Genomic DNA, 23,562 nt, shown 5'->3' with positions numbered 1-23,562 from the left:
TTCATGTAACATCACCTATAGTCTTTTTGGAAGCTTAGTATTTGTGTTATTAAACTCATCGTAGTACTGTCAAGTACTCTAGATGCTTCTGTAGTAAATATTAAGAAACAATGCCTTATGTGATACTATTAACAGGTATTTTAAATCCTCAAGCTAGAAATGTTAAATTTTTCATAGAAAAACTTAAGAAAAGGCCCATATTTGGATTTTAATGTATGATGGTCTTTATTTACAATTTTATTGGCAAAAAAGAAAAGGGAAAACTTTTAAACAATTTAACACAGGGCATTGTAGCTGATCCTGTCAGATATAAGAAGTTCCATTTTAAATGTCCATCTAATTGTCCAAAGATATACAATACTGAATCTGCATATGCAGTTTCCTTTATGAAGTACAGTGTTGATGTTTTAGGCAGTCTTCTAAACATACAAATACAAAGGAAATGAAATCACTCATTAAAAACTGTGTCAAATGAAGGGTATTTTAAATGTAAGTTTGTTGTTTCTGGTAATAGCACATGCCCAAATGAAAACCAAAGATGGAAAAGCAGATACACTTCTTACTTGGGTGGACAGTTACAACAATCAATCATTTTCTGCAATGACCATTATATTTTCAATTTATCATGAACTACTCTGAACTTACTATGAGATGTAGCCAAAGTCAGAAGAGAAGATGTAGGGACAATATTCCTTTTTCGCAGGAGGTTAACTCCTTCAGAATCAGCATAGGAAATAAACATCCTGTTGATTCTAGGTGGAAAGAAATTAATGTAGTCAATTTCAACTCATGCTGAGCTGACTTAATTTTTTCAGTGACGTGTTTGATGTCATTCTTCTAAATCAAGTGTATTTAATTCTTCTTCTAGTTCATCCAAATCCTCTCCAGTGAAAAGATTTTCATCAACAGGAACAGCATCAATGGCTCCATTTTCCGGTCCCTCCCTTTCGTTGTCCTCTTCCAAGTCACTTCTTTCACCATTTTCAGCCCTACCTCCAGAAGCTTCACTTAATTTGTTTTCTAAAAATAAAAACTGGAATCAGTAAGGCATAGAAGCAGAAAACAACATTCTACATTAGCAATAGACAACACAGACTCATACTACACTTCCTCTTTTCCTTTTCTCCATGAAAGCCATTTCCCTAGAATTACTCCAGCAAGAACTGATCATTCTTTTCTGAGCTTATTTGTGCCAATTATCTATACCTAGTATAAAATACTGTTTTTCACTGTAGACATTTGACTACTTAATGGTTTATACATTTAAAGACAGGGTCAATCTTCTACACCTCTGTGTTCCCGACATAACCTAGCAATTCGATTTTAAATAGTTAATTTCCATACAATATTTTATTTGAATAAATGGTTATAGAAACAAAAAAAGTGTTTGTAATATAAGCAGTTACTTGGCTTTTGGTTTTGCAATAGTATTTAAATCACGCTGTTGTAATGCTGTGATTGTGACACCAGAAAATCTTCATCATGTAATCAAATTGTTAAGAAAAAACATAGTGCTATACACAGCTACTTTTCCTTATAGATTATAAATAACTGAGAGGAAAAAAATGCTGCCTTTTCTTATTCAATGCCATCAACATTTACACAGACATTTTTTAACAGCCTAATTTAGATTTTAGCTATTTCAAACATCTCTGAAGACAAAGTCTTGGGAATTTTATAATCTCTGAATTATTTACAGTTGTGTCTACTGTCACCAAAGCCCCTACTTCTACAAAGAGCAAGTCAATCTGAATACAGGCAAGACAGTGGTTTGCTAACACTCTCAGATCTTGGGAGGGCAAGCTGGTTTTTCAAGTTATAGTTTGTGTGCTTTTATTGTAAAAATAAAGTTCAGACTTTTCTGTCTGTCTCGGCTTTTGCCTTAATGGGCATTTCTTCTGCCATTTTCTCCCAAACTTTTACCCCTTTCTTTAAGTACCTAACTCAAGGCACAATTAGACATAAATTATACCAACAATCCTAGATAGCCTTCCCTCCATTCTCATACCTAACTCATTATTTATACTTTCATGTCTTACTTCTATAACTGATCTTTTATTAGCAACTTTTCCTCCTTACCAGATCCTCTCCCTCTGACCTACAGATACATTTAGGTTTTCCATATCCTAAAAAGCCCTTCCATGACCATGTCTTCCCTCTACACATTAAGATAGAGAGGACTGCATTCATTTTTCTTCTCACTGTTATCACTGCAGTCTCAATGAAACTGGCACCTTATTCCTATAACCAATTACAACTATAACTTATTTATATTCTTTTTCATCCTACTTGCTTCTTTGGAAACTTGTTTCTTAATTTTTCTCTGACCTTCTCAATGTCTTTCCTTAGTATTTCTTCTTTTACCTACCCCAAAACACTGATGTTTTGCAGGGTGTTCATGTCTATACAATATCCCAGACAGTACACTTTTGATAATCAAAAAATCTCAAACTCATGAGGTCTCAAAGTGAACTTACTGACTTTAACTCCAAGCTCATTTATGTCTCCTTCTAGTTTCCATTAATGATTTTAATATATACCCAGCTGCTCATGTCTGGCCTTTTACTATTTATTACTCTTTTTATATATGGTCAAACCACACATTTATGTTACCAGTCTGGTACCTGCACACATCTAAGTTTGCCAAGTCTGGTATAACCCCCTATAGATAATTTCCTAGTTCTTAAAATTAGGCAAAAGTTAGCATACTTACCATCTTTATCTGAAGTATATGTGCTGAATCTTTCAAGACTGGCTACAGTAATACCTGTTTCATCTACATCTCTTGGGATGTACAGGCTTAAATCTATGTCATTTACACTCACTGAATCATCAACCTTTAACAACATATAGAAAAGAAAGTTGTTACAAATAAGAACAGTTTTCTTTTACTCCTGACATTTATCTTAATTAGCCAAAATTATCACTGATCCAAGTGAAAAAAAAAGACCAATTACTGGCCAGGTGTGGATGCTCACAACCGTAATCCCAACACTTTGGGAGGTCAAGCTGGAGGATCACCTGGGCTTAGGAGTTTGAGACCAGCCTGGGCAACAAAGCCAGACCTCGTCTCTATAAAAAACAAAAACAAAAGATCTATTGTCAAAATTATTTTTCCTAAGTTTCTTTTAAAAAGAATAGCAAGGTGGTATATGAACCTTCTTCCTCTGCCATCACATTTTTATATATAGAGTACGATTTTTTTCTTTCAACCCAGAGGCCAGAATTTTGTAGGTACACAAAAAATGAATAGTAACTTATCTGTTATTACTAAATCTGTCAACAACCAAATGACTGTGCTATTGTCTCATGCTCCCTACACTGTAGTTTTAAATTAGTGCACTTGTCCCATAACTTTAAACATAAAATATTAAACAAAAATTACTCTTTTTCTTTTAGAGGGAGGACAAAACATACTTTTTACAGGTAATACATATAGCACTCAACCACCTACTAGGCATTATTCTAAGCTGTATAAAGAACAACTAATTCATGAACTCATTTAATTCTCACAAACTCCCTATGATGTAGAGATAATCACTATGTCCATATTACAGATGAGGGTGGAGGCCTAGAGTAATTTCCCATGGTTGGAGTAAGGATTTGAACCCAGGTACCGTGGCTCTGATGTTGGTGGCTCTTAACCATGTTGCGATATTATTTATTGTTTCTTTCAATTAACATAAGGAGATGAGGCACAAAACTTCCTCTTACCTCATCACCACCTGTTCCCTGGGTGTAGCGGGTATCATCTGCTTCCTCATCATCATCATTGACAAGTTCAGGACGAAATTCAAACACTTCACGACCACTGATCTATTCAGACACACAAATATATCAACTCAGGTCAAAAATCTAAACATTCCTTGTCATTGATGAAATAGGGACAAAATCTTGCATGACACAGAAAATTAAAAATGGAAGAATAAAGAATCAGTTTGGGTGAGTCAGAGACATACCACTAGTGCTTTCCCTGCTTTGAAGTCAGCTTTCCTTCTTTCCATATCTTGTTCAAGTTTATCAATCTTTTCTTGTCTTTTCCTTTTCTTCCAGGCAAGAAAAGATTCTAGAGTGATTTTGGTAACATTTGGACCTAGGGCAGAACGCTGCAACAATAAAGAGTTAATTTTTTTTCCCACAGAATTCACCTCAAATAGTGCTTAGTGCAGTTTCTCTTAATGTGATTAATTCCTTGCCCATGACTATCCTGAATATATTACATTTGAATAAGCTGATATATGTATATTTTTACTTTACATGGCAATGAGCAAAATGAGTATCCAGAGATACAAACACTAAAAATATACTATTCTGAGCTAGATTTCTTCTCAACATTGAAGATGAGTAAAACTTACTTGTCATAAGAAATTGTTTTAACATGAATCAATTGCTGAAAATAATAAATATAAAAAGCACTATAACAATATCCAAGTTTCACTTGTGTTTCTGAGGAGATGAGAAATAAAACTAAACAAACAAAAAAACACCTGCTTCTCAGGGCCAATAATCAAATAATAAATATATAGAACAAATAATTTGCTGAACACCTGCCAGGTGTTAAATGCTTTATACATGCTAATGCACGGATTCCCAAAAATAAGTGAACAAAGGGTAATGGGGAATTTACAAAAGATGAATAGCTAACAAGTGTGAGAACCAGTACACAAACCATCTCAAATATACCTGACTCTGAAGTCTATATTTTCTATTATAGTACGTTATATCGTGACTGAGACACTAAATAATAAGGCAAAATGGATACAGTTTTTAATATGCAACCCTAAATCTAATGTTTCTAATAATCTCAAAATTTTCATAGAATAAAAACTGTGTTTTGTACTGAGCCAAAGACAAGTGCTGAATATCCTCTTCAGACTTATTCCCTTCTATAAGCAGAGTTAGTGTTTTGAGTCCAGAGCTGATAAAACATGTAATTTAAAAACTAGAGTGTTGTCTTCTTCCATACATATGCTAATAACTGAAATACCAGTGAAAAACAAAAGACAACAGGGCAAAAAATCTAAAACTACAAAAATTCAATCAATCTGAGAACTAAGCATTTTTAGTAACTCAATCTCAGAGAAACAATTTGATAAGCCAGTAGCTAGTACTTAAAAAATTGTTTCACAACCCTAAAATTAATGTCATGATTGGCTCACGTTTATGGCTAGGTTAACACTTTACATATACAAGAATAATTAAAGTAGGGCAATTTTGGAAATAGATCTCAATATATATTTATTTTTTCCTTCCATAAAAGGCTATTGCCCCCAAGTGGTAAGTATTAGAATTTCACAATAAATACTGCTTTCAGTTTTTATGGTAGGAAAAGGATACTAGTTACCTCTCTCTCAATTAGATCTTCTAATGAAATTTCATCTTCTTTCTCTTCCTTTTTATCTTTTTTCAACACAAATCCAGGAGGAAGTGCATGACGATACATGCAAATATCACCCCCTCCAGGGCATACCCAAAACCAGCCATACTTGTTGTTTTCAATAGCTTCAAGGAAATGCTTGCACACCTATAGAGACAATATTATTCACAAGCGGTGGCTCAGTGTAAGCCATTTCCAAGGTAAATGCCTAAGTATATGGAACAAGTATAGACACAAGTATGTTCTATTACACAAGTACATTCTATTCATTTCTGTACATAAGGGTGCTCTGTCTAGCTTCTATTCTCTGCAGAAATGCAACGTATGTTTATCTTAAAATACCTAAAACAATGACAAATTCCCTTAAAGGGGAATCTATAAAAAATTTTCATTTGTTCTAAATTCTAAATCATACAAAAATGACTTGTTTCAGTTACCCTTTGCAAATATACACCCCCAAATCAGAATATACAATTGGCTATAAAAAAATAAAATCAGGCTGGGCATGGCGGCTCACACCTATAATCCTAGCACTTTGGCAGGCTGAGGCAGGTGGATCACCTACTGAGGTCAGGAGTTCAAGACCAGCCTGGCTAACATGGTGAAACTCCTACTAAAAATACAAAAAATTAGCTGGGCATAGTGGCACATGCCTGTAATCCCAGCTACTTGGGAGGCTGACGCAGGAGAATCTCTTGAACCCAGGAAGCAGAGGTTGCAGTGAGCTAAGATCGTGCCATTGCACTCCAGCTTGGGCAACAAGAGCCAAACTCTGTCTCAAAAATAAAATAAAACACAAATAAATCGAATAAATAATTTTCTTTGGTTTGATCTTTCCTAAATAAAAACGAATCACAAGCAGTATACAGGAGCAAGGTACGAAAGGAACACAAGAGAGAGTCACCCTTCACAACATGGATGGAAGATACAATTGTATTTAAGCCTCAAGTAATAAGCTTTGCAAGTAAGAGAAAATTAACAAACAGTATCCGCCCCCTAAAACAAACATAACAGATGTGTATTAATGTAGTATTTAGAATTTTTCTAGCACAGCAAGACTTTTCACTGTAACTACACTATAAATATAGACATAAATGCAAAGTTTGAGATATAAAGAACCAATTTTTAATGGTATATTTCCTGGAATTAGAGCCACTACCTACCAAAAATTCATTCTGGAATTGATATGTAGTAATATTTTAAACCTTAAAATTAAAAAATTTATGTCTATTGAAACTAAATAAATTATTAAGTGGGTTAGTTTAACACGCCTCCTTCCACTCTATGCAAAAAAAATAGGGATTTTTGTCTGGGTATGTAATTTTGTTTATCCATATTTGAGAAAGTTCACCTCAGAAAATGGCATTTAAGGCCGGGTGCAGTGGCTCACGCCTGTAATCCCAGCACTCTGGGAGGCCGAGGTGGGTGGATCACGACGTCAGGAGATCGAGACCATCCTGGCTAACACGGTGAAACCCCGTCTCTACTAAAAAAATAGAAAAAATTAGCCAGGCGTGGTGGCAGGCGCCTGCAGTCCCAGCTACTTCGGAGGCTAAGGCAGGAGAATGGCGTGAACCTGGGAGGCGGAGCTTGCAGTGAGCTGAGACAGCACCACTGCACTCCAGCCTGGGCGACAAAGCAAGACTCTTGTCTCAAAAAAAAAAAAAAAAAAAAAAAAAGGCATTTAAAGGACTTCAGTAACATAGTTTTTATTCTTGTTCAGCTATTTCTGAACAAGAATCTACAAAATCTAACTTGTAAACTCCAAAAATAAAGCTTCATGTACCTTATCTTGATGAAATCAAAATTTCCAATAACTTACAGAATAATCTAATAGAAAATAGCAGCAAATACCTTGCCACATAATTCTCCCTAATGATAAATATCACAGCAACTCAATTCAAGAAAAGGACATACTATTTGAGTTTTTGGTTTTTTCTTTTCCGCCTCACCGTGCTTCTTGTTCACTACTTCTTCCAGCTTTTTCTCATCCCAATTATCCATAGTATCTAAATAAAGAAATGAAGATTAAATACTGTAATTTTATCTACTACTCCCACAACACGTATCTCCTTAGACATGAATGATGTGTTATAAGACTCATGGCTTAACATTTTTTTCTTTTATTTTTGTTGAGACAGGTTCCCACTGTTGCTTAGGAAGGAGTGTGATGGCATGATGATAGTCTACTGAAGCCTTGACCTCCCTCAATCAGCCTCGATTGATTGAGCTCGATCAAGTCCTCCTGCCTCAGCCTCCCAAGTAGCTGGGACTAGAGGTATGCACCACAATGCCTGGCTAGTTTTTCTATTTTTTTTGTAGAGATGGGGTCTCATTATGTTGCCTATGCTGGTCTTGAACACTTGGGCTCAAGTGATTCTTGCTGCCTTGGCCTCCCAAAGTGCAGGGATTATAGGTATGAGTTGCTGCTCCTGGCCTCATGGTTTTCTTAAAACACCAAAGGCAGAAATGAATAGTTTAAGATTATTCACCAAGGCCAGAACAGTGGCTCACACCTATAATCCCAGCACTTTGAGAGGCCAGGGTGGGTGGATCATGAGGTCAGGAGATCAAGACCATCCTGGCCAACATGATGAAACCCCATCTCTACTAGAAATATAAAAATTAGTTGGGTGTGGAGGCGTGGACCTGTAGACCCAGCTACTCGGGAGGCTGAGGCAGAAGAATTGCTTGAACCTGGAAGATGGAGGCTGCAGTGAGCTGAGATCATGCCACTGCACTCCAGTTTGGGCGACAGAGCCAAGACTCCATCTCAACAACAACCACCAAAAAAAAAAAAAAAAAAAAAAAATTATTCACCAAAGCTTCCTAAGTACTTTGGACAAACTGAGAAAGTAGTACTGAAGGAAAGAGTGACAGACAAATCCAAAATAAATCACTGTTTTTTAAAGTATCTTCATTTACTTAAAGGGTATATTATGGTAATTTTCAGATTTTATAAAACATAATAAACCCAATTAATTATTCTTTATAAACACAGTCTATTAAGATTGAAATGTTCTTCATTTAATAAATATCTTAGTAACAAACCGAAAGTATTAAACATTTATTTCTAAGATAATGTTTTAAAAAAATTACCTTTTTCAAGTTCTTCATCTCTTGCATCAATGTAAACACTTCGCTTTTCACATTTTCTCTCCAGAGTCAAGTCATGAGAGAACTTACACTTATCTCCTTTAGTACACTGTCCTTGCTTGAAGAATGCACATACCACAGACTTGGGATCTGCACCTATGTCAAATGGTATATGGTATTTGTATTATAACCTGCCAGACTGTAAAATATGGATTCTACCTGAAATATGATTAATTTTGGTTAGCTTATTTTCCATTCACTGATGTGAAAGGAAAATGGCACTTATGGGTGATTAGCAAGACATTTCTTTAAAGTTCTTTTTGTAGCATTTTATGTCTACTTTTGTTTCTTTTATTCTGACTATAAAAGGTGGCAGAGAGTGGGAAATCAAACAAGAACATAGAATATTCCACAGGCTTTGTCTAGTTGATGTCAATAGGGCAAGAGGCAAAACAGGAGGCCAGGCATGGTGGCTCGCGCCTGTAATTCCAGCACTTTGGGAGGCCGAGGCAGATAGATCATGAGGTCAGGAAATCGAGACCATCCTGGCCAACATGATGAAACCCCTTCTCTACTAAAATTACAAAAACTAGCTGGGCATGTTAGTGTGTGCCTGTAATCCCAGCTACTCGGGAGGCTGAGGCAGGAGAATAGCTTGAACCAGAGAGTCGGAGGTTGCAGTGAACCGAGATGGTGCCATCGCACTCCAGCCTGATGACAGAGCAAGACTCCATTTCAAAAAAAAGAGGCAAAAAAGGAATGAACATACATGGCAGAACAGTGCCAAAAACTTGAGAAATACAGTTTATTCAACTATGGCTTTGCCTTGGCTACTACCAAAGACTGAATGTTATAAATCAATTAGCAGTCTGTTAAATTACTAATTTTGCCTTAAGTGTGGGGCGCATGGCTGCAGTTCAGCTGTACAATGACACTGATGTGAACATATACAGAGGAACCATAAGCAACCCACTGACATAGGTAATTCTGATGAAGGGACTAACATTTTCATTGCAGACACAACTGTCTTATTATCTAAAGAAAATAACATCAAAATAAACAGTTTTTAGCATAAACCACATTTGATAAAAAACACACTTCTGAAATTTAAATTTTACCTTTACTTATTTTTTGAGCAGCAACTACAGGTTTGAACAGCTCATTTAGCTCCTGCAATTCTTTCTTCTTGTCATCCTTCTTCAATTTCTTTTCAGCTTCACTCTGTGCTACCTATAATATTCCCAGGTTTAAAATGTAAATTTGATTGTTTACAAAATTGTTTTTACTGCACAGTTAGCATTAATATAACAAGACACTTGCATATTTATAGTCCTTACCTTTTAATAACAGTGTTATAATGGCCTTACAGTGTCTATTCAATGTTGTGGTTAAACTATTAAACAAAATTGTAATGATGGTACCATGCCTAGTTAAAAGCAAAAGCTTACAGCAACAAGCATTTATTAAGCATTTACTACATGCCCAGCATTTTTAGCAAATACTTTTCACCTGCAATATTCTTCTGTGAAAACAGCCCACTCCCCAGAAATGTACAGGTTCATTTTGAAGATCAGAGAAACAAACATCCTGAAATGTACAGTCCCACATGATAATGAATTATACCACCCCCAAAACTTATATAGTGCCCTCATGGAAAAACACTGGGTTAGGTCAATGTAGGATATTAAACAAAACAACTCAAAACAAAACATGACATATAATATAGTTCCAGGCACACGATTTACATACCTAATATGATTAGAGGATTCATCCAAACATTTATATGTCAGGTCCTATGTTAGATGACAGAGAATACAATGAAAAGACAAAGATGCTTATTTAAAGAAGCTCAGAAACTAGCAGGATGACAGACATGTCAACAACTGTAACATAATATATAGTGCTCTGGGAACAAAGAATGCCCATATACCTGAGAAAATAAAATTGAGCCAATAACCTTATAAATGAATTCTTCTTGATGGGCAAGGAAAGAAATACAGAAAGGGCCAGCCAATGCAAAGTTACAGGGACTAGAGGGGCAAAGTATGAAAAACATCAATGAGATGCTTAGATTGTATCAGTAGATTGAACAGAGTTCCACTCAACTGTTTAAAGTAAGCCAGTAACAAGATCAGGTCACATTTTATAAAATATCAAGAGAGCAAGTTTTGTGGAGGATAGACTGGGAATCCAAGAATAAACGCAAGAGCCTATTGCAACTGCTGCACACAAGAAAACACAAGAGCTTAAAATGAGCATTACTGGTGAGGATGGAGAAAAGGAGACAGAGCTGATAGGACTGTGACTGAACATGAAGTAGAAAGGGGGAGGAATCTAGGATTATCATGTAAATGGTTAGTGCTGTTAAACAAGACAGGGAATACAGGAGGAACAGGTTTCAGGGTAAGAGGTGAAGATGAGCTTAGTTGCAGACATACAGAATGCAAGATGCTTACAGAGCATCTGGGCGGAGATCTTTTGAAGGCAGAGGGACATGCATATTGATTCCACTGAAATCAGAGGGTCTGCTTTGAGATAAAGACTTTAGAAATAGCAGCTTACAGATAACAATTAAAACTTTGGGTATATTACTCAAGGACAGCATAAAAATGTGGCAAGAGCAAAGGACACTTCCTTGAAGAAAATCAACATGAAATGGGACAAAAGAACCTAAAAAGCCCAATAAAAAGACCTAGAAACATCAAAGAAGCAGATAGAAAACCAGGACAAAATATGTTCAAGAAAGAGGAAATTTAAGGAAAGGAATGGCCAAATGCTATAATTAGGTCAAAGGCATCCCAAATGCTGAATGTGACCCTATATGGTGGATGTGTTTAAACAGAAAAAATGTTTTGAAAGAAAAAATTTAAGTCGCTTTATTTTTAATAGAAGTATCCTTTGCTCATCAGGCCCATCTCAAACATTTGTGGGGCCCAGAGCAAGAATACAATGGAGGCCTACAAGCCATTTATCTAAATATTTAAAATTAGAAATCACGTTCATGATGAATAAAATGTGGTCTGTAATCCTACTTCACAAATATACCTTATGACCTGGAAGGACAGGTTGAAATTTAAAATGCTCAGACTCCATGGAGTTCCACACTGAAGCACGGCAGTAACACAAGAGTCAGCCCGGGGCTCTTTTTTCTCCTCTTCCTACCCCATTTCATTCCACTTTGGGTGTAGGGAGAGGTAAAGGTGCAGGAAGGAAGGAAAGGGTATGGATGCAGGCTCTGTTCAAACCCTTAGCATATGCTGTTGTTTTGGCTACCTCAGACATATTGGTAGCACAATGTACCTAGACAGCGATGGGCATGGGGGAGAGGCCTTTGTAGGCAGATAAACCAGGGTCAGACTGTTGTAGGAAGAGGTGTTGCAAAATCTGGGTAGGTACACCTCCTTGGCTTCAGTGACTCCTTACTTGAGGGGAGACAGCGGTCTGGAGAAGACACATATATCATAGGGCCTAGACCAGGATAGCTCCTGTCCAGCTCTAAGAGCGGCACTACTGCTCATTTCCGATGTTATATATGATGGGTAGGTACCCCGCGTTCACAGATAAAAGTCCAGTTATCCACACAAGTATCAAAACTATAATATTAAATATACTATCAAAGTTAACTACCAGCACACAAATTTAATAACTTTCCCAGGTTTATGAATTCTAGTATTACCACTCAAAACACTTCCCACTAGAAGAAAAAGTTGGGGAAGAGGAAACAGGATTGAAAAAGGGGCTAAGTGAAGAAAGTGAGTTCTTCTTACATATTGATATCTATATTCACCAGAAAATTTACATTATTTTCTTATTTAACCACCAGAAGAATCCAAAAAGGAATAACTGCACTTCCACAATGCATATAAAGACCAGGGTTGCTATTTAAGGATCATGTAACAAAAAAGATGGGAAGATTCACACCCAAGTCTATCTGACTGCAAATTCTCAGCTGATCTGCCCGCCGCGGTCTCCCAAAGTGCTGGGATTACAGGCAGGAGCCACTGTACCCAGCCACGGTCTAAGCATTAATTTTTATTAAACCAGGCTATTAAGTTAGCAGTTTGGAAGAACAATAGTTTTAGATTCTAGAATCAAGCTGGGAAAATGGATGTGAAAGGAAAGTGTTGGGTCACTGATTTGTGGACAGCATGAGCAAGAGAAATTTATTTATCTCACAAATACATATTAGCAGATTTTTAAAAAATCTGTAAACACATGAGAAATTCTTTTTTCTCTCCTACATTACAAAAATGTGTTTCCAGAAGTTAATGAAAAGGATATAGAAATGGTGGAAAAAATGTACTTTAAAAAATACAGATCCATGTCTATGAAATCTTTAGAAGTGAGAGGTCTAAAGAACCTGAAGAAAAAGGGGCTACATTTTTTTCAAACGAGTTGCCAATGGATAAACTCATTTTAAAATTCATATGAAAGAACAAATGCCTAAGAACAAACAGGAAAAATAGAAAAGGTATACCATTTTGGGGAAAAGACTTGCCTTGAGACTTTAATGTACAGTCAAGTACAGCATTATGACGTTTAGGTCAATGATGGACCACATATGACAGTAATCCTGTAAGGTTATAATACCATATTTTTACTCTATCTTTCTATGTTCAGATACACGAATCATTACTAATGTGTTACAACTGCCTACAGTATTCAGTACGGTGACATGTTTTATAAGTTAGAAGCCTTGGAGCAACAGGCTATATCATATAGCCTAGGTGTGTAGTAGGCTGTAATATCTAGGTTTGTGTAAGTACACTCTATATTATTTGCACAATGACTAAATCACCTAACAACACATTTCTCAGATTGTATTCACATCACTAAACAACGTATGACTATGACTGTAGGTCAATAGTGGTATTTCAGTGGGATAAATAATGCTGGTGTAAGCAGCTATTCATTTAAAAGAAAACAAACTTAGTCTGGGCATGGTGGTTCACATCTGTAATCCCAGCACTTTGGGAGGCCAAGGCAGGCAGGTTGCGAGGCCAGCCTGGGTGACACGGCGAAATCCCGTCTCTACAAAAAACACAAAAATTAGCTAGGTGTGGTGTCATGCGCCTGTAGTTCCCAGCTACTTAGGAGGATGAGGTGGGCGGATGGCTTGAACCCAGGAGGCGGAGGCCACAGTGAGCCAAGATCACACCATTGTATTCCTGCCTGGACAACAGAGTGAGAACTTTAAGATATATAAAATAAATTTATATGATAAAATATAGACTATAAAAATAAAATAATTAGAAATGATCTAGGAAAAACACACAGAATCCAGTGGCAGGGGAGACCTTTTAACCATATTTTTAAAAAGCTAGCAATGTAACTGGCAATATTAAACTCTATATATACATATAAGTTAAAAATTGGTGCATGGCAAAACATAACTGAAATATCACCAAATATCTGCAATGCAGACAAAAGGTATCTCATAAATTGACAAGAAAAAGACAACCAATAAAGCAAATAATTTCAATAGGCAAGTCACAGAAGTGCAAACTCAAACAGCTAACATGTATACAAAAGACACTCTCTAGTAGTGAGAGAAACAATGTAACACTAAGTATCACTTTATACTTATCAGATTGGAACACATTAAAAAGAACGTTAGTATCTATTGCTCATGTACTACAAATGAAAATGTGAAGTACTACAGCCTCTACGGAAAGTGATCTGGCAAATTTATAATATTAAAATTAGAAATCCATTTCCCTTGATCTGGAGTCTGTTACCAGACAATTTATGCCACAGAAATAAAAGCACAAACACACGTAAGAACTCCTGTATTTCTTCTAGAGGTGGTCTTAGCATCAGAAAGCTGGAAACGCCGGGCGCGGTGGCTCACGCCTGTAATCCCAGCACTTTGGGAGGCCGAGGCGGGCGGATCACAAGGTTAGGAGATCGAGACCATGGTGAAACCCCGCCTCTACTAAAAATACAAAAAATTAGCCGGGCGCGGTGGCGGGCGCCTGTAGTCCCAGCTACTCGGGAGGCTGAGGCAGGAGAATGGCGTGAACCCGGGAGGCGGAGCTTGCAGTGAGCCGAGATCTCGCCACTGCACTCCAGCCTGGGCGACAGAGCGAGACTCCGTCTCAAAAAAAAAGAAAAAAAGAAAGCTGGAAACAAAGTGATCACTTATGAATAGTGAAATGGATGAATATAACACACCTGTACTGTAGAATGGCATGCAGTCATTATTAGAATAAATGAGAGCTATATCACAATGGCTTGGACAACATCCAAGAGGTACTGCTGGTAAGGAAGGCCAAGATGCAAAAACGTTTCGAGTAGGATTCTGTTTTGAAATACAATTACATAATAATACCAGACATTTTATCTGAAACAGAGGCTGTATTAATATTACATTCATAAAAAGATATGGAAATTTAAATTACTTACCTGACGTGGATTTTGTTGACCAAATTTAACTTGATGTGTGACAGCCTTAATAAACTTCTGTTGCTTTGCTCCTTTCTTATTCTTCAAACCAAAAGTTTTGTCCTACATGAGAAAGAGCACAGAAATATCTTAGCAATTTGTTACCATATATTTCCTCCAATGACACCTAAAAATTATTCTTTAATTTATTGATAATTATTCTTTACTAATATAAAAACATGCAAAACACTGAACATCAAGTCAAGGCAATATATGACGTTTAATCATCACCCAGATTCTTTACAATTCAATACGTACTTACCATTATCATCACTAAACCTGTTATTCTATGAAGCTTTTTCTAAAGCCTGTTTTGGATTATCAGTTCTATGGGATGTGCAAAGTTCTTATACCGGGATAAGAAGTCCTACAGTTAAATACATTTAGGAAAACGCTTGATTAAAAGGATTCTTAATTCTTAAGCACAAGGTATCTTACAGCCCTTATCAGAGGGAATATAATATGCAGCACCTCCAAATCTTCCTTTGCAGCAGAATCCATTTTTACTCAGAGTATCTTGAGAGGCTATACAGTACTGAACACATGTTTGGGACTACTACATAAGAAAAGGAAGACACACTCAGTTCTGGACTGGTTTTTTAGTTAATAAATGTTATCCTCTCAAAAATAAATTTAATAAATTGAATCAAACTACGGAAATGTATACATTTCTAGTTATTGCTAAGATAGAAATATTGAAAGTATGTAAACTAAAAGCAACATTTTCTTTAAATCTGGAATATTAATACAATAACTTGGTAATATGCAATATAACAGCAGCTATCACTTATGGAATGCTCATTATGTGCTAAGCACTAATGGTGATCCTTGGCTATCTACTCATATTTAGTTAGTATGCAGTATGGGGTTGGGGGGAGAAAAATATAAAAAAAAATAAGTATGCAGTACAAAAACATTTAGTAGCCATTGCACAAGTATGAGTAAGTGTGTGTGTGGAAGGGGGCAGTGGTCTGTAGTGGGCTGAATTTTGGAATGTCCCCCAAAATTCAAGTCCACCTGACCTTAAATTTGACTTTATTTGGACGTAGGTCTTCACAGACGTGATGAATTAAGATGACATCATACTAGATTAAGGTAGGATCTAGATCCAGTAACTGGTGCCTTAATAAGGACCACACAGACACAAAGAGAAGGAAATGTGAAGACAGAGGCAGACAGACTGGAGTGACACTGCTGTATAACCCAAAGAAGGCCAAGGATTGCCAGATGCCACCAGAAACTAGGAAAAGGCAAGGAAGAATTATTCCCTAGAGTCTTCAGAGGGAGGGAGCATGGCCCTGCTGACACTAATTTCAGACTTTTAGCCTCCAGATCTCTGAGAGAATAAATTTCTGTTGTTTTAAGTGACCCAGTTTACAGTCATGTTACAGCAGCCCTAAGAAACCCATAAAGCAGGCTTGACTAGTGAGCTTCTCCCTAAGGTGAATGCGTGACAAGCCTGACAAGAAATAACCAAATGCTAATATCTGAAATATTTTTTTTCTGGGTCTTTACTGATTCTCTGGAGAAAGATCCTCTAGCTGGGAGGGTAGTAAGTTAACTGTAAACAGGAGAAGAGAGTAGGTAGAAGGGGTCTCAGTTTACCATACAGATTTACTAGCTTCCATTTTCAGGCTCACATCCCACCTCCTCTGTGCTTAGTGTTTTGGAAGCAGAGAGGCCTGTTCCCCGCCACCCCCTACCTCCAAGAAGACACCTCCTGTTTCTTGCAGAGGTGGTCACCTGGCTGAGTTGTAGTAGGTAAGAATTATTAATTACTCCTAACACTTTTAACTTCTAGTTTTCAGCCTCTTGCCTTCTGTATTACCTAGTGCTTCCCATTGCTGAGGTTTTTTTTCATAATTTTGTAGAGGAAATGCACTTGATTTTTACTGGCACACTCCTAGACAGGCACTCAGACATAACCGCTCTGCTCTAAGTCAGTTACCAACTCATCCATCCACTGCCAATCTTCATATGTTGAGGTTCAAGATTATAGATGTCTTCTAATTTCAAAATAGAATTTGTACTTCTTTCTCATTCTCTTGTTTATGGGTGGTTTTAGAGAGGAAGAAGAGGCAAAAAGGTCTTCTCAAAGTAATCTGAGACCTTTTAGTATGAAACAAATTAAGTGGCCATTTTATAGCCTTTATTTTGCTATTAATTCTAAGGCAAAGGAAAAAGTAATAATGAGTAGAAAGTATTATAGAAACAAAATACCACCACGTGGACAAGCTAGAAATAGAAAACCACAGTACTGAAACAATTAGTATTTAAAAACATCCAACATGACATAATGTTTATAGCAACCTCAAAATCAGTAAAAGACCTTTCAATAGTCTTAAAACAAAAAAGTACAGAGGGTTTTGCTTCTAAATGGTTATCTCTCATTGGGAAATATCGCTTTATTAATGACATCTATCTCCATATACCAAAACTTTGCTTTCCTCTACTTAAATGCTTGTTTCATGATTTAACATCCCAACATGGTATTATACAAAATTCTACATGAATTTTCTACAGCCTATGTGTATGAAAAAAGGTAGGATGCACACAAACAAGTTGGATGTCTCTGCACTGAGCCTTTTACGGATGGCTTCCCTTGTTTCTATAAAGTTTAACACTCAATTCAATTTGAAGAAAGATGGTCAAGATAATGTGATATATACAGATGAACACAGTGCAGCAACTAAGTATAAAATGCCATACTTTTCCTTTATAAAAAGTGAGCTCTCACGGGAGGCAGAGGAGGCTCTAGAAAAAAATATGATCAGGATTAAACAGCATCTACAGGTGCTCTGCCAGAGAAAATAAACGGGTTCAACCCATGCTCCACCTGTAATAACAGAGAAGAAACAATGAATAAATAAGGCCAAATAGCAAAGTAGATACTGCCAGATAGACTTAGGAAAGAAAAAAGTCCCCTAAGGGGACCTGGCCAGTAAGAAAAGAAAGTACTCACAATGGCAGTTACTGGTAAAGGTGTATAAACTCCAGATCCCAGAAGAAAAAAAAAGTCAGGTTTCATTACACTGCTCTGGCACATAAATGACCAGTTTAAAGAGATAATAAGTGAGTTGTGTTCACCTTTAAGTTAGAGCTCAGAAATTAACATTTTTCCACAGAGAAAGGGGACTACTTATTCATCTAGCATTCACTAAACATAACCCCTGAATATATACTTTATTGAATCCTCTCAACAATTCTATGATACACAGAAACTCAGAAATCATAAATTCATTTGAAGTTAAGTCATTAATAAGGGGCTGGCTGTATAGTGCAAAGATTTAGAAGTATAAACTCTGGAATCAGACTGCCCAAATTTTAATCCCAAACGGAGCTGGGTAAATTACCCTCTTTGCCACAGTTTCTTATTTGTAAAGTGAGTCTCACTTAGGGTTGTTGTGCAAGTTAAAAGATTTACCTCAGAGAGACAGTGGTGGACAGCACGGACTCTAAAGGCAGACTTCCTGTGTTAGAATCCCTGGCATAGTTACTCGCCAGGTTAGTAAACTTGAGCAAGTTATTTAATCTCTATGCATGTTTTTAAAACTGTAAAAAGGGTAATAATACGTATCCCACTGAGAGAATCAAAGGAGCTAGTATATTTATCACTTGTAGTTGGCTTGTTTCTCTTCTCTCCTTCTCCCCAAACACTGAGAACCTTGTCTGGCCCAGTAAATGTTAACTATTAAGTCACAGATGATATTTGAACCTAGGTATATTTCACTCCAAGCAAATTCCTTGTTCTTTCTACGGTTTTTAATGAACTACTTCCCAGAGACACCTTGTTAAGTTATTGAGCTGGCTGGTGCTCAATAAGCTTTCTAAATATCACACTGCAGATGTGAGATACCAATAGCACCTCTTGAAAACAGAATGATTTGCAATTTGGAGAAGTTCAAAGGCTTCTTCCTGAGTTTAGGACAGAGCCTTAACTAAAGATTAATCTGAACTATAAGGTAGAAAAAAAGAAGGTTACAGTCAACCCAAACCACAGTTAAAATAAAACTAGGGGAATAATGGTCCTCATTAGATTAATAAGGTCTCAAAAGTTAACGTGATAGTAAAGGAACTTTGTGTTTTATGTGTGTTTCAGAAGACAACTTGGGAAATGAATACAGAGGAGTCTAGAAAGTGGGTAGTAAGAAAAGGACGACTTCCTGAGGCTCCAAGAGCCTTAACACTCAGTGAATTCCAGGCTTCTCTTAAAACTCCCCTCCCATCTCTAAGTAATCCCATTCCTTTTACAGGCCAGCGTCCACTCCCTAAATAAGATGTTTGGAAAAGGGAAGCAGCGGAAGGGCAGGTCCACACTGAATAGTGCTCCAAGATAATGGGAGTCCACCTCTTGGGACATTCGGGTAGGCAGAGGCTGTCACTGTTTTATCTCGTTAGTTTCCTCCCACATGCACTAATGTATTTTTGTTGTCCATCCATGCAATACATATTACACAACTGGTTAATCCACCTTCAAGTAATCAACATTTGATTTTGGCTGTTGGCAGCTGTTCTACACTGGCAACCAATTTCTCTTGCTCCATCCTTCACAACACTTGGATCCTGTCTCTATAGGACCCTATTACTATTTCCTTGCTGATACAAGTTCTTAGCTGGGTATCATTTATTTGCTTGCCCTAAGCCCAAGATTATTTCCCTCTTTCCATATTCAAACTTTCTATTGCTCAATGCTGACTCCATTTGTCACTAAATTTTAGTTGTAAGAAAGAAAATGGCATATGCCATTTTGGACTAATGTGTTAATTTCTAACAGAACCATAATCTTGTTTGACATATTCATTTCGGAAAGCATTAATAATACAAATGAATTCATAAAGTTTTGGGGCATTTGAAGAGGCAAATAAAAAAATGGAGGCAGTATTTAAAAATGGGCAAGAACTAAGCACTGTATAAACAGTGCAGATCGGTCTGATTATTTCCCCCAGTTTTTATTTAGAATACACTATCAAAATAGGCAATAAGAATAGCTGCCATTTACTGAATATACACACCATATGGCAGGCACTTTACATGTATTATCTCATTTAACTCACGGGAACTAGCTGCATTTTGCAGATGAGAATTGCAGTCCAGTTAGATTTTGTAACTTGTCGAAAAATATAGAGCTAGTAATTTGAAACATGGGACTCAAACCCAGGTCTCTGACTCCAAAGCTAGTGCTATCTGATGTCTTTTTTACTTCCTTAGTGTTCCCAAAACCTGCATGTTGATTTTTCCACAGTGAGGGTCCACAGAGGTGGCAGCAGAACAGGTACAGAAGAGGAAAGAGGTAGGTAGGGCAACCATTATTTTCAAGTCTATTGAAAAATGCTGTTTAAAAATACATGTTTTAGTTAACTATTAATTTTGAGCAATTTAGAATTTCAGGTAATAGAGCTATAAAACCTCCCAAAGTTAACCAGATTCTGAAATAAGTATCAGTCTTTATATGTCAAAACAGCCTATAAAAAAGTAGTATTTCCCCCTCCAAAATTATAACAGCCACAGAGATCAATTATCTTCTTGGAATAGTCACTGAGACATGCTAGGCTTTTAGGGAAGTTAAAAAAAAAAAGTTGCCTGTCTAATGAAGCAGACTACAACATTTCCTAACCAGGCTGGATTAACAGAATAGTCTCTATAAATCTAATTTCACAAATGCTGTAACTTAACACTACAATTCAAAATATTGTTGTACCTCTCCAGTAGTAGCAAATATTAATGTTGCACATGAGTCTGAAAAACTTTATTGCAATATTTTTTGAAAAAGCTCATCAGGTCCCTGGACCGGGACATAAAAGAACATCTAGATTACAAGATGTCAGGCTAGGAGGACCTTCTTAAAGGCAAGCAGACACATTTCAAAGGAAACAAATTATGATCACTGAGAAACAAACAGAAGATCTGAACATCTTGTTCACTAAGAACCCATACCCAAATCTCAGTCTTCAGAAAGAAATCGCCTCAAAGACATACGTCCAACGGTACTGCAGGTTAGGTTAAAGAATGATAGTACAAAACACAAGAAAGCAAAATGCAAGCATATTCAGCAAAAGCAAGAAGCTCAACAATTGCAATTACCTGAGGGTGTAGTCAAGACCAGTCCTTCCAAGAGAAATACAGGCACAGCACCCGAATCTCCTAATGATGCCTATCCTGTAGCTCTAATGTATACAGATGATTGGACACTCTCATGCCAACTCAGCGTATGCCCCAAGGTTGAGGTCCCTACAGATGACTCCATTAGCCACAAATTAATTCATTCTGGCTGCCAAGATTTTAACCAACACTGCCTCTAACCCAATTTGAAATCCTAAGTTTGTTCTTCAAGCGTCAATTATAGTATCTTTTGGCTCTTCCAAGTAGAGAGAGACACTAAACACAAAAGGTGAAATATTGTAATGATTCTCATACAAGAGAATACTTTCCAGCAATAAGGAACATACTAGAAGTATACACAACACGGATAGATCTCAGAAACGCTGCGTGGTGTGAAAGCAAAAAGAAGGACACAAAGGCTACCTACTGTGTAATTCATATGAATTCCTAGAGTGGTAAAAACTAACCTATCCTGTCAAAAAAATTAGTGGCTGCACGAGTGGAAAGAATTAAATAGAAGCACAAAACAAATTTAGTGGGGTGATGGAAATGTCTCAAGTCTTAATTAGGGTGGCAGTTACCTGGGTGAATAAATTCCTCAAACACATAGAACTACACATCTAGAACCTATACATTTTATTTTACATAAGTTATACCTCAACAAAAAATAAATTAAAAAAACATTATATTAAATGTGGAAAACACAGAATCAGGCTTAATTTCACCACTTTGTTAGGATATTTTTAGTTAAAAAGTGCAGTTGTCTTATTTTGCATTTCTCTTTGGCGATATCTTCATTATTGAAACTAAAATTGCTTTCTCTTTACCTAAAAAATAACTGTCACAAGATGACTAGAATCATAACAAAAGCATTTTAAAAGTTGATGGATACTATAAACAACTTTCACACGTAATTCCTTAAAATAAAAATACTAGTTCTACTAATTAAAAATAAAACAATTAGATATAGAGAAAGCCCTACAATGCATAAAGTATAATTTAAATTGTCTAAATTGTTACATAACATTTAATTTCAATGGAAGTCTTACTTTGTACCATGGTCCAAACTCAAGGAAAATAACATCCCTAAAGGGTACTTGGTTTTCATAAAAGTGAATGCCATCCGATCAGAAACCCCTGAAATTTACCTAAGTGCCACAAATCCAGGTTGTTCAAATAAGGTAATAGAAAACACAGATGTGAAGGTAATATTTTGTTTGTAAGGGTCTGGCTATAGTACTTCATGACAGCTTTAAACTGTACAAATTAGCAATAAGAATACCAGTTCTGCTTCAAAGTTGAACTTGGCCAAGGATACCAAAATTCTTAAGCATTTTCTTAAATCCAATGAGCTGACTTTACACTTTATGCGGTGAAATGGTCATAGCTTTTTCTAATTATATTCAAAGTACAAGAGGTCCTATTTAATTATGAGGACGGTTAATAGCAGAAATAGAGGGAAGAAATACCTCGTTGGGGTCTGTATGGTATGTTTATGTAATGTCAAATATGGTTCATCTTTTAAGGAAACTCACAATCCAGTTGTTGGAAAACAAGTACAGAACATGTAAGAACGTCAATAGGGTTCCTTGGCCACTAAAGGGCTACAGGCTCAATATGTTAAACGAATATATATATACACACACACACGTATACGTATATACGTATATATACACACACACATACATATATCTCAAACAGTGTCACACAATTAGTGACACTGAAACCTAATCTCTTTCAAGGCGTTATTCTATTTAATCCACTTCAGAATACAAGTATCAAGCGCTGCGTTCAAGACACTGGGTTGTGATGGAAAGTCCTTCTATTCTTTATAGGACTTCAAACAGTTCAGAGGTGGATCGAAAAAGCCATCAAGTAGTAATTTGTTGGTTCGAAAGCACAGTACCACCCCCGCCCGGGTGAGGGGTAAAGAAATAAGGAACACAAAGACTAGTCATGAGTCGGTCTTCCAGAAAGACGCTGGCCCAAGACCGTTCAGCGAATTTCTTCACACACAACCCTGGAAAATCTCCTCAATTCTGAGAGGACTAGCGAAGGATAAAACCCTGTGGCAGTCCCGAGGGGTCATTTAGCACCCGGGTGCATGGGTGGGTGAACACGGGCGTGTGGGCGGAGAGGCAAAGCCCAGGTGCGGGGGCGCCAGCAGCGTCACTATAGTAATGAGAGACAGCTAGCGTCATCAGGGGCTGGAGAAGGGACAGTGGGCCACACAAACCTTAAGGGAGGAACACGTGGCCCGAGGAAGAGAGCCGGCTCCCAGGGAAGCCCGGAGCGGGGAAGTGGCTTTCCGGAGGGCTCGCGGCACGAGTGGGGGAGGGGTGGGTACTCACTTCGATAATCTTCTCCTTCTTTTTTTGCTCCGCCTTTTTGCTGCCCCCGGCCTGAGCCTGTTTCTTCGGGGGCATTGCGGAGACAGATGACACCGGCCAGACTTAAGCGCAGCTGAATACTGTCAGGGGTTCTGGCCCTGCGGCAGGAGGAGGAGGACGGGGACCTCACTCGCCGCACCGCACGGAAAGCGAGTC

General features: G+C 37.2%; 1 protein-coding gene across 1 annotated transcript; it reads right to left on the bottom strand.

Annotated features, from left to right (window-relative positions):
- Positions 1-200: 200 nt before the first annotated feature.
- ZC3H15 (zinc finger CCCH-type containing 15) lies at positions 201-23,562 on the bottom strand. The gene is made up of 10 exons (XM_045367357.2): positions 23,368-23,562; positions 14,879-14,980; positions 9,592-9,703; positions 8,477-8,629; positions 7,295-7,386; positions 5,345-5,524; positions 3,960-4,106; positions 3,715-3,816; positions 2,714-2,837; positions 201-1,020 (listed from the first exon to the last, which is right to left on the bottom strand). Exons 1-10 carry the CDS (start codon positions 23,440-23,442, stop codon positions 830-832), a joined length of 1,278 nt encoding a protein of 425 aa, XP_045223292.2. The 5' UTR covers positions 23,443-23,562; the 3' UTR covers positions 201-829.

Source organism: Macaca fascicularis, chromosome 12 (genome assembly GCF_037993035.2).
Source record: "Macaca fascicularis isolate 582-1 chromosome 12, T2T-MFA8v1.1".
Classification (NCBI taxonomy): domain Eukaryota; kingdom Metazoa; phylum Chordata; class Mammalia; order Primates; family Cercopithecidae; genus Macaca; species Macaca fascicularis.
Note: the sequence above shows the minus strand (reverse complement) of the source record. Positions and strands in the feature narration are given on the sequence as shown.

Coding starts and splice junctions, on each gene's coding strand:
- ZC3H15 (XM_045367357.2), bottom strand. CDS start 23,442: ATGCCCCCGAAGAAACAGGCTCAGGCCGGGGGCAGCAAAAAGGCGGAG. Junction 5,525..7,294: donor AAAAACCAAAAACTCAAATA/GTATGTCCTTTT, acceptor TTGTCTCTATAG/GTGTGCAAGCATTTCCTTGA. Junction 3,817..3,959: donor AAGCAGGGAAAGCACTAGTG/GTATGTCTCTGA, acceptor GTGTCTGAATAG/ATCAGTGGTCGTGAAGTGTT.